Source organism: Schistocerca gregaria, chromosome 7 (genome assembly GCF_023897955.1).
Source record: "Schistocerca gregaria isolate iqSchGreg1 chromosome 7, iqSchGreg1.2, whole genome shotgun sequence".
NCBI lineage: Eukaryota > Metazoa > Arthropoda > Insecta > Orthoptera > Acrididae > Schistocerca > Schistocerca gregaria.
Window position 1 is genome coordinate 276157186 of NC_064926.1, and position 19692 is coordinate 276176877.

At 41.8% G+C, this 19692-nt stretch overlaps 1 protein-coding gene across 1 annotated transcript in view; it reads right to left on the minus strand.

The window, feature by feature from the left end:
* Positions 1–10876, minus strand: part of LOC126281566 (myrosinase 1-like) — a 101254-nt gene extending 90378 nt beyond the window's left edge. Inside the window, exon 1 of the mRNA XM_049980639.1 lies at positions 10696–10876. Within this exon, the coding sequence (XP_049836596.1) occupies positions 10696–10858 (163 nt within the window). The 5' untranslated portion in view covers positions 10859–10876. The remainder of the gene's footprint in view (positions 1–10695) is intronic.
* Positions 10877–19692: the final 8816 nt, after the last annotated feature.

The following is a 19692-nucleotide window of genomic DNA, read 5'->3' on the forward strand; positions in this document are numbered from 1 at the left end:
CCTTCCCCTTCTGCCCTTTCCTGCCCCCCCCCCCCCACCACCACCATCGACCCCCCTCCTCTCTGCTCAGCGCTCTCTTCGCAGGTCTTTCCAGTTTAAATCCAGTTTCCTCTCAGTCGTTTTTAGTGCTCGCCATACATGTTATTCAAGTGCACTGTGTTTTACGTGTCGTCGCACCGAGTGGCTTCTACTGCTGTGGACACCGTTTATTATCGTGTTCTCTGTGCCGCCAGTGTTTCTTTACTACGTCTTCGTCGAGTGAGATTTTATAAATATGTGGACTTAATGCAAATGTCCCTCATTAATCTCCTCCTTTTTTGTGCATTTTAACCACAGTTGTTTCCCCTTATCATGTGATAAAATTATCTTTTATCCTCTTATTAACTGTTTTTAACATTCTTCTGTGTACACTCTCTTGGCTGTAGAGCGGCACATTGTCCGTTCACACCGAGTGAGCCGTCTAGGCCAGGAGCCGAGAGCTTATGTTTCCGTCAGTCACATGTTCATTCCGATGCCGTCGTAGCATCCGCGGCGCCATCCTCTGTCAGCATGCCCCTAGACGTCGACCCAGGAACTCTTCACGTCTTCGGCCATAGATTGAGGTTACGGGGTCTCCGACGTCGCTTATCAAGAAGCACTAGAGTAACTGTTTTGTTGTTTAACTTTCCCGGCAAAACCGAACTTCCGTCTTTGTTTGGATGTATTTTTGGTGTATAATGAGAACACTTTTTTTCATTCCTTATTTTGGGCCACTGAATCGGTAAATAGATCGGTTACTTTGTATTTTACAATCACTCCTTAAAAGCGACTTGGAAATTTTCGCCAATTGACTGTTAATCGTTCACTTATTTTACATAATGACGATTTTGGCTTTATAGCCGTTCCCGAATGCACGTTGAAATGTTAAATTATGTATGACCAATCTGTGTTTTTTCGACGGTGGAATGTCACTGACACGTTAGACATTAAGATTTCAACATGCAATTGAGAATGGCTATAAAGCCCAAATCGTGACTACGTAAAATAAATGATCAATTAACAGTCAAACGGAGAAAAATTCGTTCAAAACGGGAACACAGACACTACACGCACTGATTCAGTAACAACGAGTTTAATATTACCAGATTGAAAACATTAATTTCTTCTTGTTGAGGAGTAAATATTATAATAGTATCTCCTGAACGAGAGACATTGGTTACAATGGAACTGGCAATAAATGCTTTAGGTCATGCAGTTTTTCCCATGTTTATTTTCACCAACGGTTATTTATAGGGATTTGTTTATAAAAGGCAGACCACCGGAATCTGTCGGCGCAGGAAACACTTCAGGATGGATGACAGCTGCGGAGTTCGTGAAATATTTGCATCATTTTATCAAACATACTAAACCATCACCTGCCGATACGATTTTGTTGTTGCTCGACAATCACCAAACTCATACTGAAATCAGCGAAATCTAACTCCATCGTAATGCTGTCATTCCCGCATCATTGTACACACCGCCGACAGCCATTGGATGTTGGAGTAAACGCTGTTTCAAAAGCTATTGTGCAAAGGCTCACGATAATTGGCTACGAGATAATCGTGGCAAGACTACGTCGATATATGAGATCCAAGAAATTGTTAGATACGCGGTACCTCGTGCAGTGACTCTCATAAACGTAATGAGCGCTTTCAGAAAATCTGGCATTTGGCCTTATGACCCCAACGTTTTTACAGAAAACGACTATGCTCCATTGTATGTTACAGGTCACCCTTTATCTTTAGTAAACGCATCAGATGTGGCTTTAGGAGTTTCACATGACATCACCAATAGGTCTGAAGCAGCATCAGAGACTGTTACTAGCAAGATGCTAATACATCTGACATTGTAAACATTAGTACAGATACAAGATAAATCTTTGATGTGCCAGGGCCATCAGGGGTTGTTAATCTGCCTGCAACTTCTGGTGTCATGGAAGAAAAACTCGGAGATAAAGTCCTTTTCTCTCCAGAAGCAGTGCGTCCTTTTCCGAAGACACTGCCAAGGATTGGAACAAACAACCGACGTCTTAGAAAAACCGCTATTTTAACCGATATTCCAGAAGAACAAAGAAAGAAAAGGAAAGTGAACAGCAACAATGAAAAAATGAGAAAAAAATACAGGAAAACAGAAAGGTAAAACTACAAGGTAAAACTACACAATGATATAGAAAAGGAAAAGGCAAGGGGAAGTCTGTTAAACGACGAGTAGTGAAAGGTCTGGGAGTGAAGAAGACAGATTAGAGTATTATTGTCTAGTACGTTGTGACAGTTACTCTAATTAACCTTCTGGGCAAAAATGGGTTCAGTGTCAATAATGTAAGAACTGGGTCCAATCCAGATGTAGGCAGAATCAAGCCTTATTAAACTACCTATGCCCAAATTGTGATTGTGATGCACCTTCTGATGATTAATTAATTATAAGTATGCATGTTTTCTGCCTATGATGGCAATGTGATGGATATTTTCAGCCTAAGATAAGGCCAATATTATTGAAGACTGAATTATCATTTCTGAGTAGTTAAAAGTTGTTTGATAAACTGTTATTTATTAAAGGGTTAATAACTGTTTAAGTACAAATTATAGTTGCTTATTATATAATATACTTATGTTTATCTGATGATTCGTACGACATTGTTGATTATTACTTAAATAAACAGACATGGTTTAATCATTTATTGTTTTTTATTTCACAAATAATAGCGTTGACAAATATGGTAACAAGTTACCCTGGCTTGTTAATTTGCCCCAAGTCGGAGTAAGTTGTTACTACAATTCAGACATTAAAATATTATTACTGAAAATTCTCACAACAAATGACCCAAATAACTGTCTTAATACCAAAGTTAGATATACAGGGTGAGTCACCTAACGTTACCGCTGGATATATTTCGTACACCACATCAAATACTGAATAACCGATTCCACAGGCCGAACGTGAGGAGAGGGGCTAGTGTAATTGTTTAATACGAACCATACAAAAATGCACGGAAGTATGTTTTTAACACAAACCTACGTTTTTTTAAATGTAACCACGTTAGTTTTGTTAGCATATCTGAACATATAAACAAATACGTAATCAGTGCCGTTTGTTTCATTGTAACATGTTAATTACATCCGGAGATATTGTAACCTAAAGTTGACGCTTGAGTACCACTCCTCCGATGTTTGATCGTGTGTATCTGAGAGCACCGAATTACGTAGGGATCCAAAGGGAACGGTGATGGACCTTAGGTACAGAAGAGACTGGAACAGCACATTACGTACACATGCTAACACCTTTTTCTTGGTCTTTTTCACTGATGCACGTGTACATTACCATGAGGGGTGAGGTACACGTACACACGTGCTTTCCGTTTTCAATTACGGAGTGGAATAGGGTGTGTCCCGACATGTCAAGCCAATAGATGTTCAATGTGGTGACCATCATTTGCTGCACACAATTGCAATCTCTGGCGTAATGAATGTCGTACACGCCGCAGTACATCTGGTTTAATGTCGCCGCAGGCTGCCATAATAAATTGTTGTTTCATATCCTCTGGGGTTGTAGGCACATCACGGTACACATTCTCCTTTAACGTACCCCACAGAAAGAAGACCAGAGGTGTAAGATCAGGAGAACAGGTTGGCCAATTTGTGTCCTCCACGTCCTATGAAACGCCCGTTGAACATCCTGTCAAGGGTCAGCCTAGTGTCTGCACTGTTTCCGCACCCCTTCGACATGCTTTATATACTCTCTTCTGCTAGTGCTGCCACTTGCCATCTGAGTGTATCCCAGTCTACATTGTCGAAACCTTTCTCTAAATCTACCAATGTTATAAACGTAGTTTTGCCTTTCTTCCACCTTTCTCCTAACACAAGTCATAGGGTCTCTGCTGCCTCACATTTACCTACATTTCTTCTAAAGCAGTCTCATATTTCCAAAGTTTGGCTTTGCTAGTTTTCCAGTCTTCTGTAAATAATTCGTGTCCATTTTTTGCAACAACGAATTACTAAACTGATCGTGCCATAATATTGTGTATGGTGACAGTATTTCGTCTTCATACATGTAATATTATACAAGTTGGTTTGTATATATGAGATCATGATTTATGATGAGTGACTGGGTAACTGATCATTTCTCTGGTTGATACTGGACACCACCACGTACTGATATTTTCTGTATTGTTGCATGCCTGGGAATTAATTTGAGCTGAATGCTCACAGTAGAGAGAGGTGAAGATTATACTTTCCTGTGAATGCGACGATTCGCAGGTTAGATAAGATGTCATGTCGTGTTCAAATGAGAGGTCTATTTTTACTACACTAAAAAGAAGAGTGGAGGTGGTGGCTTTACAATCCTGATAGCAGCCTCCCCGTAGCGAGACCCGTGATCGGATACGATACGCATTCCCTCCACTAAAAAAATTGGTGGCAATAAGAGGTGATGCTAGCCAGAGGTAGAGAGCGACAGTATCTTAGAAGAGGAGGCATCTTTTTAGTGCAAAGGAATGTATGGGGGTCACGAACGGAGATTGAGAGTTGACTCTTCTCAAATCTTCTCATGGGGGACAGCAGTCCACGTTTTCCGCCAAAACGTAGAGAAGCGATTGTGATTTTCGGAGTCCTTAGAATTTTAGAATGTTCTAGAACAGTGTCCTATGAACTGCGGGCGATTGTAGTGGGAGACACTGCTTTTGTAACATGCATGGTAGGGCAGTTGATAGAATATCAGTAGGTCGATTTGTCGGTATCTTTCCCAAGAGATATCAGTATATAACGACGATACCTTTTCATCCATGTATCGAAATGGCAATATCAAGTGCCGATATTTATATTTTACACTATATTTTTGTTTCAATTTTCGGTAAATACGATAAAACTGTTCTTTTTAAATTGTGGTAGAACATACAGTGAAGGAAAATTACTTCTTTTTGAGTTCCCATCATGTCCAGTCTTTTTCTTTGACTGTGTGAAGCAAGTATAGGTGCCAGAAAGAAGAAGCCGCATTAAACTGTGGAGATGGCTGTGTGAATAGTATAACAAAGCTTCCGATGTGGAGAAATAGCACACCTGTTGCGTTAGAAAGCAATGGACCATGGACCTTGCGGTTGGTGGAGAGGCTTACGTGCCTCAACGATACAGATAGCCGTACCGTAGGTGCAACCACAACGGAGGGGTATCTGTTGAGAGGCCAGACAAACGTGTGGTTCCTGAAGAGGGGCAACAGTCTGGAGGATTGCCTGATCTGGCCTTGTAACACTAACCAAAACGGCCTTGCTGTGCTGGTACTGTGAACGGCTGAAAGCAAGGGGAAACTACAGCCGTAATTTTTTCCGAGGGCATACAGCTTTACTGTATCATTAAATCATGATGGCGTCCTCTTGGGTATAATATTCCAGAGGTAAGATAGTCCCCCATTCGGATCTTCGGGTGGGGACTACTCAAGAGGACGTCGTTATAAGGAGAAAGAAAACTGGCGTTGTACGAATCAGAGCATGGAATATCAGATCCCTCAATCGGGCAGGTAGGTTACAAAATTTAAAAAGGAAAATGGATAGGTTAAAGTTAGATATAGTGGGAATTAGTGACGTTCGGTGGCAGGAGGGACAAGACTTTAAGTCAGGTGAATACAGCGTTATAAATACAAAATCAAATAGGATAATGCTGGAGTAGGTTTAATAATGAATAAGAAAATAGGAGTATGGGTAAACTACTACTAACAGCATAGCGAACGCATTATTGTGGCCAAGATAGACACGAAGCCAACGACTAATACAGTACTAAAAGTTTATATGCCAACTAGCTCTGCACATGACGAAGAAATTGATGAAATGTATGATGAGATAAATTATTCAGGTAGTGAAGGGAGACGAAAATTTAATAGTCATGGGTGACTGGAATTCGAGAGTAGGAAAAGGGAGAGAAGGAAACATAGTAGGTGAATATGGATGGGGGCTAAGAAATGAAAGAGGAAGCCGCCTGGTAGAATTTTGAGCAGAGCATAACTTAATCATAGCTAACACTTGGTTCAAGAATCACGAAAGAAGGTTGTATACATGGAAGAACCCTAGAGATACTAAAAGATATCAGATAGATTACATAATGGTAAGACACAGATTTAGGAACCAGTCCAGGGGCAGATGTGAACTCTGACCACAATCTATTGGTTATGAACTGTAGATTAAAACTGAAGAAACTGCAAAAAGGTGGGAATTTAAGGAGATGGGACCTGGATGAACTGAAAGAACCAGAGGTTGTACAGAGTTTCAGGTAGAGCATAAGGGAACAAGCGACAGGAATGGGGGAAAGAAATACAGAAGAGGAATGGGTAGCTTTAAGGGATAAAATAGTGAAGGCACCAGAGGATCAAATAGGTAAAAAGACTAGGGCTAGTAGAAACCCTTGGGTAGCAGAAGAAATATTGAATTTAAATGATGAAAGGGGAAAATATAAAAATGCAGTAAATGAAGCAAGCAAAAAGGAATACAAACGTCTCAAAAGTGAGATCGACAGCAAGTGCAAAACGGCTAAGCAGGGATGGCTAGAGGACAAATGTAAGGATGTAGAGGCTTATCTCACTAGGGGTAAGATAGATACTGCCAACAGGAAAATTAAAGAGAACTTTGTAGAAAGGAGAACCACTTGCATAAATATCAAGAGCTTTGATGGAAACCCAGTTCTGAGCAAAGAAGGGAAAGCAGAAAGGTGGAAGGAGTATATAGAGGGTCTATGCAAGGGCGATGTACTTGAGGACAATATTATGGAAATGGAAGAGGATGTAGATGAAGATGAAATGGGAGATACGATACTGCGTGAAGAGTTTGACAGAGCACTGAAAGACCTGAGTCGAAACAAGGCCCTCGGAGTAGACAACATTCCATTGGAACTACTGACGGCCTTGGGAGAGCCAGTCCTGACAAAACTCCACCATCTGGTGAGCAAGATGTATGAGACAGTCAAAATACCCTCAGACATCAAGAAGAATATAATAATTCCAATCCCAAAGAAAGCAGGTGTTGACAGATGTGAAAATTACCGAACTATAACTTTAATAAGTCACAGCTGCAAAATACTAACGCGAATTCTTTACAGACGAATGAAGAAACTGACAGAAGCCGACCTCAAGGAAGATGTTTGGATTCCGTAGAAACGTTGGAACACGTGAGGCAATTCTGAGCGTACGACTTACCTTAGAGGAAAGCTTAAGGAAAGGCAAACCTACGTTTCTAGTACTTGTAGACTTATAGAAAGCTTTTGACAATGTTGACAGGAATACTCTCTTTCAAATTCTGAAGGTGGCAGGGGTAAAACACAGAGAGCGATGGGCTATTTACAATTTGTACAGAAACCAGATGGCAGTTATAAGAGTCGAGGGGTATGAAAGGGAAGCAGTGGTTGGGAAGGGAGTGAGACAGAGTTGTAGCCTATCCTCGATGTAATTCAATCGGTGTATTGAGCAAGCAATAAAGGAAATAAAAGAAATGTTCGGAGTAGGTAATAAAAACCATGGAGGAGAAATAAGAACTTTGACGTTCGCGGAATGACATTGTAATTCTGTCAGAGACCGCAAAGGACACGGAAGAGCAGTTGAACGGAATGGACAATGTCTTAAAAGGAGGGTATAAGACGAACATCAACAAAAGCAAAACGAGGATAATGGAATGTAGTCGAATTAAGTCGGGTGATGATGAGGGAATTAGATTAGGAAATGAGAGACTTAAAGTAGTAAAGGAGTTTTGCTATTTGGGGAGCAAAATAACTGATAATGGTCGAAGTAGAGAGGATATAAAATGTAGACTGGCAATGGAAGGGAAAGCGTTTCTGAAGAAGAAAAATTTGTTAACATCGAGTATAGATATAAATGTCAGGAGGTCGTTCCTGACAGTATTTGTATGGGGTTTAGCCATGTATGGAGTGAAACGTGGACAATAAATAGTTTAGACAAGAAGAGAATAGATGCTTTCGAAATGTGGTTTTACAGAAGAATGCTGAAGATTGGATGAGTAGATCACATAACTAATGAGGAGGTATTGAATAGTACTGGGGAGAAGAGGAGCTTGTGGCACAACTTGACTAGAAGAAGGGATTGCTTGGTAGGACATGTTCTGAGGCATCGAGGGATCACCAGTTTAGTATTGGAGGGCAGTGTGGAGGGTAAAAATCGTAGAGGGAGACCCAAAGATGAATACACTAAGCAGATTCAGAAGGATGTAGGCTGCAGTAGGTACTGAGAGATGAAGAAGCTTGCGCAGGATAGAGTAGCATGGAGAGCTGCGTCAAACTAGTCTCAGGACTGAAGACCACAACAACAACAACAACAACAACAGTGTGTTATTTATTCACATCGGCATTCTTCAAAACAGTTGCTGAAAAAGATAACCATAACCTACAAGACAATATCGTTTTTTGGGGCGTGCTGAGACGTGTGAAGGGAATATGCTGACTTAATCGGCCCTCGGCGCTACCAACAGAAACTGGAACGTTTATCTTCACCACGCAATTTTCACACTAGAGCTGCTAGGTCGCTGGCGTTAGCAGAAACGAGCGGTAGGTCGATGTTTATTTTCGTCGATAAATCGATTCTTTCTCCGATATGTCGATGACCGATAACAATACCTCTTTTAAATTTCAATGTATCATACTCCCGACATCTTCAAAAATATCAATAGTCCTAGGGCATAGGGATTCCTTGCAGGACGTGCAGACGTAGACATAGCGAGCCTTGCTGGAAACCAGTTTATGGATTGTAAAGGGACTCTCCTGTGGATGTCGATAGAGGATGCAAAGCATGGGGAGTGACCTACAGACTTCGTTGGCAAGAACGTCAGTGAAGAGCTTCACTATTGGAAGTTGCAAAGTGTCGATTTCGTTACTACGAGAGGGGTTACTCCTATGTCTGTAAGCAGAGTGACGATTCTTTGCTTTTCTATAGAGTTTCAGGCATATTGAAGTACCTCTTTACCAACGAATACTTGAGCTGAGTTTCTGTTCCTAGCTTATGAGCAAATTGAAATCTCGACGCGTGTTCTGTGTCGTACCGAATTAATTTCAGCTTCAGGTGGTTGCGGACGGCATATTACGTCCACTGTGTAGACAGAATTTATAGGTAGGCAACGTACGTCTTCTGCACGGTGATCAACGGCATCGAGCAGATCGACGCTACAGTCTCCCAGCACTGTAATCGGTGATACGCACACCATGGCTAGGCAGGTGGGAAAAGAAACACAGCAAGCGTGTTGACTTCCATTTTCCTGCTCCCTGAGCTCTTTGCTGTCAGTGCCAGTCAGAGTTGAGGTTTTCTCTTTCTCGGGACTACTCAGAATCAGCCAACGTAGTGTGGCTGTCTAATAAAAGACGACGTGATTTTGAGAAGAGTCACAGGTGTCAATCTAGCCTCAAAACTAGATTAAGAGTAGGGTTTAAGTTTCTGAACTGATTTCATACTTTTTCATTTTTCTGTTGTTTGAAAATTAATTTGACGGTATCTATCGGTCTACATTCTAGTAGGATATCTATTCAACATTATAGATCTAATTAACCTAGATCAGAACAACATTATGACTAGATACCAATCTAATGTATTGCTCTAGGTGTAGGTTGTCAATGGCTGTTTAACACTTAGAGAAGCGATACTTCACAGCATTAGGCAACCACACATACACACGCCGTGTATACACTACAACTATGGGAGGTTTACAATTCACAACTGTCAGTGCCTGCTTTCTTTGGAATACGAATTGTTACACTTTATTGAAGTCTGAGGATATTTCGCCAGTCTCAAACCTTACACAGCAGCTGGAAAAGTTTCGTCATGGCTGGCATTCACAAGGATCTCAGTACTGCCGAGGGTACGTTATCTGCATCAGGGACCTTGTTTCCACTTAGATCTTGCAGTGCTCTCAATTTCTTATCGCAGTACCTTATCTACCGTCTCACTTTCACCAGCTTCCCTTCTCTTGCTATAATACTTTCCTCGATAACACGTAGGTAAGAATTAATATTGGAACGTTTCGGCCTAAAGATGTAGCGCAGTGAATGATACTCCGGCCTCGCATTTGGGAGGATAGTGGTTCAAATCTCTGTCCGTTCACCCATATGTAGGTTTTCCATGGCTTTTGCCGAAATCTTTAAAGGCAAATTCGGAATGGTAGCTTTCTTTCGCCATCCATTCCCAATCTGAGCTTGTGATCCACATCAAATCTCCTAGAAGGAGCCAGACAGCAATCAGAATTTTATAATTTTTTATTTTTATCGTATGTGAAGTTCCGAAGTCAAATATCAATAACACAAGACAGTTCGATGCTACTCTCAAAAATTTTCGAGGGAATCTACTTTGAAGTTTTCCGAACGTCTTTAATACCTTAAACAAGGATAGGCCTCCGGCAGCCTCGGCCTGGGATCGGTTTCAACCCGGCCGGGGGAAAGAATTCGCGGCGGACAGAGCGAGGCGCTCGCACAATGGGATATTACACCATAATCTCCTTTTTTCCTTGCTTGGGAGTTTTGACACTCTCGAAATACCAAACGAAAGATGTTATTTAGAAGTGTAATTTTGGGAGAAAAACATGCCTCCTAACCTATTCGAGAACTAAATTAGAGGTCAGGAATTTCAAATAGCGTCTTACATTGCGTATGCGTTGTTCTGTCCCTCTGCAACAACACTGTAGGGATTGCACCCTGCTACAGTCCTTACCGTCTTCGTTCCAGGCGCCTTCCACCTGATAAGATGCTGTGCCTGCTCCGAAGATAAAGTCCGCGGGTAACTCGTTGAGAGCCCGGGAGCTGCTCTGTGGAACAGCTAGGGTCCCGACGCCCAGGATCACTACCAGAGACAGCGTGTGGCCGGGAGACACCATGTTGGTAAGAGACACTTTCTCCCTGCTGATCAGTCACTTTTATAAGGAGCGATCAAAATCTTATCAGCTTACGAGGCATGTACTGTGACTCTATCAGACGGTACAGCGTGTGTTATCTTGCCTTACATCAGCATAATCAAAGCACAAGGTGAACAAGCTGGTAATAATCCGTCTCAGGCACTCAGCTAGAAATTTTTCATGGCATCCATTTGCTCTACACTGAAATTGGTGAAGGTGTAAGTGGACTACGTTATGGGATTTGTGAACTCACAGTTGCTGTTACTGTAATCTTCAGTCCAGAGACTGGTTTGATGCAGCTCTTCATGCTACTCTACATCTATATCTACATCTACATCCATACTCCGCAAGCCACCTGACGGTGTGTGGCGGAGGGTACCTTCAGTACCTCTATCGGTTCTCCCTTCTCGTATTGTTCGTGGAAAAGAGGATTGTCGGTTTGCCTCTGTGTGGGCTCTAATCTCTCTGATTTAATCGTCATGGTCTCTTCGCGAAATATACGTAGGAGGGAGCAATATACTGCTTGACTGATCTACCCATCTAATTTTCAGCATTCTTCTGTAGCACAAAATTTCGAAAGCTTCTATTCTCTTCTTGTCCAAAATGTATTTCGTCCATGTTTCACTTCCATACATGGCTACACTCCACACAACAACATTCAGAAAAGGTTTCCCGACACATAAATCTATACTCGATGTTAACAAATTTCTCTTCTTCAGAAAGGCTTTCCTTGCAATTGCCAGTCTAAATTTTATATCCTCTCTACTTCGACCAACATTAGTTATTTTGCTCCCCAAATAACAAAACTCATTTACTACTTTGTGTCTCATTTCCTAATTTAATTCCTTCAGCATCACCCGACTTAATTCGACTACATTCCACTATTCTCGTTTCGCTTTTGTTGATCTTCATCTTATATCCTCTTTTCAAGACACTGTCCATTCTATTCAACTGCTCTTCCTGGCCCTTTGCTGTCTCTGACAGAATTACAATGCCATCGGTGAACCTCAAAGTTTTTATTTCTTCTCCATGGATTTTAATTCCTATTCCGAATTTTTCTTTTGTTTCCTTTACTGCTTTCTCAATATAGAGATTGAATAACATCGGGGAAAGGTTACAACCCTGACTCACTCCCTTCCCAACCACTGCTTCCCTTTCATCCCCTCGACTCTTATAACTGCCATCTGGTTTCTGTACAAATTGTAAATAACTTTTCGATCCCTGTATTTTACCCCTGCCACCTTCAGAATTTGAAAGAGTGTTTTCCAGTCAAGTTTGTAAATGCTTTCTCTTAGTCTACAAATGCTAGAAACGTAGGTTTGCCTTTCCTTAATCTATCTTCTAAGATAAGTCGTAGGGTCAGTATTGCCTCGCGTGTTCCAACATTTCTACGGAATCCAAACCGATCTTCCCCGAGGTCGGCTTCTACCAGTTTTCCATTCGTCTGTAAAGAATACGCGTTAGTATTTTGCAGCCGTGATTCGCTAAACTGATAGTTCGGTAATTTTCACATCTGTCAACACCTGCTTTCTTTGGTATTGGCATTATTATATTATTCTTCAAGTCTGAGGTTATTTCACCTGTCTCATACATGTTGCTCACCAGATGGTAGGAACTCACAGTACGTTTTCAATAAAATTCTTCTGGGACCTCGAATGCTCAAAACCGCAAGAAAAGGTGCTTAGAATATAAATTTCTCATCTCAAAAACAATAGTATGAGCCATTAACATGCAAAACCGCGCGTCTGATCACAAGAGACATTCCAATAATCATCTACTCAAGATCTAACACTAGAGAGGAACTTTTTCATTACAAAGAAACAAAATATCGATAAAATAGGACAAAAGTCACACACATTACAATATCGTGACTTCTTTCTATGTTTCCCTCTGCTTAGAAGCAGAGATTGATGTCTGAAGTACTCCTCTGTGATATAGACAAGAGGGAGATTGAGTCAATAATTAATCACTGAAGGTTAAGGACTCTCATGGTTATGATGGAGTGCCTAGCAGAACATTAAAGTACTGTGCTGCACATGTTATCCCTGTATTTAGTCATATTTGTAATTTTTCCTTTAGGAATGGTCAGTTTCCTGAGCGATTAAAGTACTCAGTAGTAAAGCCGCTTTATAAAGAGGGAGAAAGGGATAGTATTGATAATTTTAGACCTATTTCTATGCTATCAGTGTTTGCAAAAGTTACTGAAAAGGCTGTGTATGTAAGGATAATTGATCATTTTATATCACACGATTTGCTATCAAATGTACAGTTCGGCTTTAGAAGTCGTTTAACAACTGAAATTCTTTATTATCTTTCCTCTGTGAGGTACTGGATGGGCTAAAACAAAAGTTTCGAATGCTTGGCGCATTTTTTTTTATTTAACTAAGGCATTTGATTGTGTTGATCACCAAATATTGCTCCATAAGTTGAATCATTACGAAATACGGGGAGTAGCTCACAATTGGTTGACCTCTTACTTTAGCAACATGCAGCAAAACGTCATTATTCACAATATTGATAACGGCTGTGACGTGGGATCTGAGTGGTGTACTGGCAAGTGGGTGGTGTGGGGGGGGGGGGGGGGGGCGCGAAGGGTCAGTGTTGGGGCCACTCCTGATACTTATTTATAAAAATGATATGGCCTCTAGTATTATTATGGGTAACTCTAAAATATTTCTGTTTTCTGATGACACTAGCAGGTTAGAAAAGGATGTTGTGCGCAACACTGACTCGGTTTCAAATAGAGCAGTACATGACCGCAGTTCATGGCGTGCAGAAAATAAACTAACGTTAAATCACAGTAAACTCAGTTTTTACAGTTTCTAACACACAATTCAGCAAAACCTGACGCTTTAATTTCACAGGACGGGCATATGATTAGTGAAACTGAACAGTTCAAATTTCTAGGTGCTCAGATAGATAGTAAGCTGTCGTGGAAAGCCCACGTTCAGGATCTTGTTCAAAGACTTAATACTGTCATTTTTACTATTCGAACGGTATCAAAAGTGAATATCACTTCGACACGAAAATTAGTCTACTTTGCTTATTTTCATTCACTTATGTTCTATGGTATTATATTTTGGGGTAGCTCTTCGCATTCTACAAGGATATTTTTGGCTCAGAAACGGACGGTTCAGGCAATAAGTAGTGTGAGTTTACGAACCTCTTGTCGACCTCTGTTCACGAGTCTGGATATTTTGACATTGTCCTCTCAATTTGTATATTCCCTATTGTCGTTTCTTGTTACCAATATTAGTTTATTTACAAGAATAAGCAACTTTCACTTGGTTAATACTCGGCAGAAATCAAAACTGCATTTGGATCGAAAATCCTTAACTCTTGTGCAAAAATGTGTGCAGTATATTGCTGCATCCATTTTCAATAAATCTTAGCAGTAATCCACGCGCTTTCAAATCGAAACTGAAGAGTTTCCTCATAGGTAACTCCTCCTGTTCTCTCGAGGAGTTCCTTGAAAAATTAAGTTGATTCTTATTGTATTGCTGATAGCGTTTACTTAAACTTATAGACTGACTTTTTCCGGTTCATGAACATTTCTTTTTATCTTTTATTATTTTTATGTTGTAATTTCATGTACTGACACGTTCCATGACCTTGGAGATTTGCTCCTCAATTTGGTCCTACGGAACTTGACGTGCAAATAGAAATGTAAATAAAAATAAATAAATAAATAGAATAATTACGTAGTCTGAACAATAAAGTTTTTCTACTAACTTGACAGTACTGGACAGCTGTCCAGTCTTCAAGGTGCAGATATAGGGTGTCAGTGATGTGGTTAAGGCAATGCGAAACACAACATTATGAAGATCTGACCAAAGCTACGTTTTCACATTGAATCAGTGCAGTATCAAACACCACACTAATTACATTTTAAAACGATGATATTGGCATGTCAGTGTCACGTTCTGCCTTTTGTCAAGCATAGGGTAACACAGGCTTGTACTCCAGAGCTTATATTGCCTGAAGAAGTGCATATCAAGAGGCAGGTAATATTTAGTTGTCTTCACTGTGCTTGGTCCTGTTACACCACAGCCTAGGTTCGTCGTCAACGCGCAATAACCACTCAAAAACGGCAGGTTCCTTCTCTAGCAGTGGAGCGTATATAAACTGTGTCGAGGGGACGCGGACAACAGTGCAGTAATTGTGGTAAAACAGAAACAGAGCTATTTAACTCACACCCCAAAGGGCACCATCATTGTTGTTGGGCCAAGGGTGGAAGCGTTTCCGAAATGGATAAGTTCGTGAACTGTTTGTGTGCCACCATGCTTAAAGCAAACTGTGCATGGCAAAATGGTGATATCTAAAAACGGAGCCGCGGCAACTGCGCACCACAGACCATAGGTGACGGGGGTGAACTTCGGCTGTGGAGGTGTGTGCAGGTGTACAGACCTGCAGCTGGTGAGCAACTGAGGAGCAACTGCCCCCCCCCCCCCCCCCCCCCCCCCCCCCCGCCACCAGATGAACTTAGGGTCTACCAGCAGTTTCTCCTCAGCGACCTTTCACGGAACATTGCTGTGTATGGGCCTCTGCAGCGGTGGCCTGGTTCATGCGCCCATACTGACGGCCACTCATCAGCGACTAAAGCTGGAATTTTCTTGCCAGTGCCACAACTGGGCTTCTGATGAGTGGCTACAGGTATTCTTTTTAGATAAGTCACGCTTTATCGCTCCATTATAAAGATGGCCGTTAGTTGTACGGTCTGAAATGTCTGAAAGCAGACACCCTGAAACAGCTGTAGGAAGAGTCAGGCCAGAGTTGGGAGCATTATCGAAAAGGGAATGTCTTCGTGGCATCCTCAGGGTATATCGTCATTCGAAAAGGCGTATGCATCTATCCTTGGGGATTTGTCCACCCTTATACGCAGTTTGTTTTTCTTCAGCACGATGGCATCTACCAGCAGCGCAATGCAACGTGGTTCAAATGGCTCTGAGCACTATGGGACTTGACATCTGTGGTCATCAGTCCCCTAGAACTTAGAACTACTTAAACCAAACTAACCTAACGACATCACACAACACCCAGTCATCACGAGGTAGAGAAAATCCCTGACCCCGCCGGGAATCGAACCCGGGAACCCGAGCGCGGGAAGCGAGAACGCTACCGCACGACCACGAGCTGCGGACAATGCAACGTGTTCCACAGCTCGCATTGCACATGCGTGGTTCGAAGAGCACGATGATGAGTTTGATATACTCCCCTGGCCACTAAACTCGCCGGATTTAAACCCAAGCGATCGCGCTGTTTGTGCCATGGGATGTTCAACAGAGAAACCTAGAGCAAATGGCCACATCGTTGGAGTCGGCATGGCTTTACATCGCTGTCGGTACCTTCAAGGTCAGCATATATTTTGTTCCTGAATGTCTCACAGCGGTCCGCGCTGTAAAAGGTATCTACTCAGGCTTCTGAAGGTGGTCGCATTAACGTGACTGGTCAGTGTATATCGACATTTTGTTTCTTTGTACTACTAAAGTTCCTCTCTTTGAACTTGAACAGGCGATCATTCAAACGTCTCTCTTGGTAAGGCACACAACTTTGCATGCATCTTTGTTTAAAAATGTGCATCAGCCAGGAACTAAACCTGGGTCACCCACTGGGCAGGCAATTATTCTGTCTCATAGCAACATAGCCCGTCCAAAAACTGTAGTAGCCTCAGCGAATTAAAGAGTCTTCGAAAACTGGGGCTGCAGTGTGGAAGTAGCTGACAATTCTGTAGTGTATCGCCAGGGACCAGGCATTAGCGCGACTGTCGAAAGCATCTGACTTCAACAGGCTGTTCCTATTCCTGGATTTTCAGAGAGAGTCGGCAGTATGGAGCAGACGTGGCGACATCAGCTTGAACCTTTCGTAGAGACCACCACTATGGGCAGTAGCTAACAAATTGGGGGATGTGGTATCACGTATTGGTATCACCCCACTAGCGTCATTTTGCGTGAGACGTCGATAGCGGCCGTGCGGAATCTGGCGGACCCAATGGCGCGTGTCCGCAGAGCCACATCTCCCGCAGCGGTGTACTGTGAGCGCCCTCTGCTGCCTCAATATAGGAGGACCGGCAGCAGAGAGACGGCCCACTTGCATTTTGACCCAATCATGACAACACCATTGACTCTGCATTGTACACTGACTCTCGTCACAGTTACTACTGTATGACCTGGACTATTTTGTGTAGCATCATGTGTAGTGAGTCTTCGTTGACTTGGAGAAGTACAAGTTGCTGTAAACAAATCCTCTGTTTGTTGTGTTAACTTATTCGATAATCATTTCTGGTCCTGTCCAGCTTTCTTACTCGTACAACGACAGTTGCAACACCACTCTCTCGTCCACCTCCCCTTAGCAATGAACGAGAAGTTGTACGCAATAAGGAGGAGGGGGAGGGCAGCGGCAGGCCTTACATGGCGCGCAGGAATGAGTTGCTTTACTTAAGTGTGACTGAGAGGTGGTGACAGACGATGTCTTCCTTCTGGCGTCCAGAAGACATACACAGCGAGGCGGGACAGTGGAGATTTTCGGTCATAGCAATACGCCACAGGACATAAAGTGACGTGTGGTTTTTGATGTCCCATAACTGCAATTGTCGGGCATTGGTAGTTGTCAGAGTTTTGAGCAACCAAAATACACTGCAGTGGTGTCCACGAGTATCGGTAAAGTAGGTATTGTCTATTGTCGTGAAGAATCATGGTAAGGTGCTAAGCAATCTTATCGTGTCATCGCTGTATTTAAATCCATTTTCATGGCATGGCCATCGTGCTACCTGAGTGTGTCATTTTTGTGTGATATCTGAAAAACACAGTGAAGCTTTTGTGAAATGCCAGCCGGTGTGGCCGAGCGGTTCTAGGCGATTCAGTCTGGAACCACGCGACCGGTACGGTCGCAGGTTCGAATCCTGCCTCGGGCATGGATGTGTGTGCGGTCCTTAGGTTAGTTAGGTTTAAGTAGTTCAAAGTTCTAGGAGACTGAAGACCTCAGATGTTATGTTGCATAGTGCTCAGAGCCATTTGAACCATTTTTGTGAAATTTTACTGGCAATAACTCATTGTGCCCTATGCTAGTTTATGTATTTTCCTTGTAGATTCAATAGTTGGTAGCATATCTGTATACACTGCCTTGTCCTGTCTGTGTTACTGTGGAGATAATCATAGCAGTAGACTGTAGATGACACTAGTGGACCATTCTGCTGGTCTGGCTGTTTCATTTAGGTGCCCTCTCGTAAAATCTTCTGATGACAGAAACAATATTTTTTATCTATATAATTTATATCTGTACCTTAGGATACAGTTTACCTCGTATATCATTATTGCCTTCTTTGGGGATCTGATTAGTTTATTACTGTGGAGCAAATAATAATTTATGTCACTTGTTATCTGAAGTAAATCACTGCAAGATGCTGAGTGCAGGGGTTTCCTGCATTCCTATGAGCTCTGTCACTGTAAATTGTTGTTTAATTAAGATCCCATGCTTGCAAAAGACCCAGTCACACTCGTCTCCCATCCAAATTCTTCACCATGAAAGTAGGAGAAGGTAATTTAGAACTCCGAAGTCGGTAATTTATTTTGTGGTTAACGTATTTTTTGTTTTCAGATTAGGACTAGGATTTATGCTGTAAGTTCAAAATGTAGAAAAGGTTAAAATATTGCATAAGAGAATGACACTGTAAAGGAATAACACTGCAGTTGTTATTGTCCAGTGTTACAAAATACTAAAGACCTGGACACTCTAAAGAGGAGTGTCTCTTATCCACTGACAAAAGTTTTCCACGTAGGCATTAGGAGATAGCGATGTGAGAGATATCTATTATCAGGGACTGGAAGCAGACGTTGATGTTTTGAGTACTTTGATAAGGAGATTTAATTTCAGTTGTTGCCTGGGAACGTAGTGCCCCCTCTACACAAAACAGGTTATTCATCAATAATACCATACGCCGTATCATAACCAATTTCTCGTGTAGAGAAACCACTACTCGAACGCTGTTCACGCACCAACAGTGCCGGTGGCAGAATCAGGCGCTTTTTCTATCATAATTTTCTTAGTTTTCTGAAGAAATGTTGAGAATATTGACGACATCATACTTTTAAATGTTTCCCTCCTTCTATTGGATGCTACTGCTACCTTTTCTATTGTCTCCTACGATGATTCTTTTCTTATTATTTCAAATAAACGGCACTGTTGTCAGACAATTTTTACTGTGATCTGGCACTGCTTACAATACATGCAGCCACATTCGGCAAACCACAGTGAGGTGTATGGCAGAGCGTACCTCCCTTTGTACCATATACTAAGTTTTCTTCATCTTTCGTTCGCATATGAAGTGCGGGACGTGTGATTAATAAATGCCTTGAATGCTTATATTCTGTTTCGTGTCGCTCATTAAAGTGATATACAGTAGGCTGTAGTTTACTCTTACTCTCTTAATACTGGTTCCTAAAACTTTGTAAGTAGACTTCCCCGGAACAGTTCGCGCCTCTCATTAAGTGTTTGCCAGTTCAGCTTCATTTCTGTGTCGCCCTGCATTTTTTATCAGACAAACCACTGACCATTTCTGCTGCCCTTCTTCGTACTTTTTCAAAATCTTCTATTAGTCGTATTTGGATGCGTCCCATATACATAAGCAGATTTTAGGATGAGTCCAACAAAATTTTATAAGTATTCCACATAGTAGACTGACTGCTTTTCCCAATACCCTACCAATGAACCTTTACTCTTCTCACCAATGATGGATATAGGCCACAGCTCTGGGATGTTTTATCTTGCTATCAATGAGCGCCACCAGTGGGTCTCTGTTATGTGGCAATTTATTCCCAAAA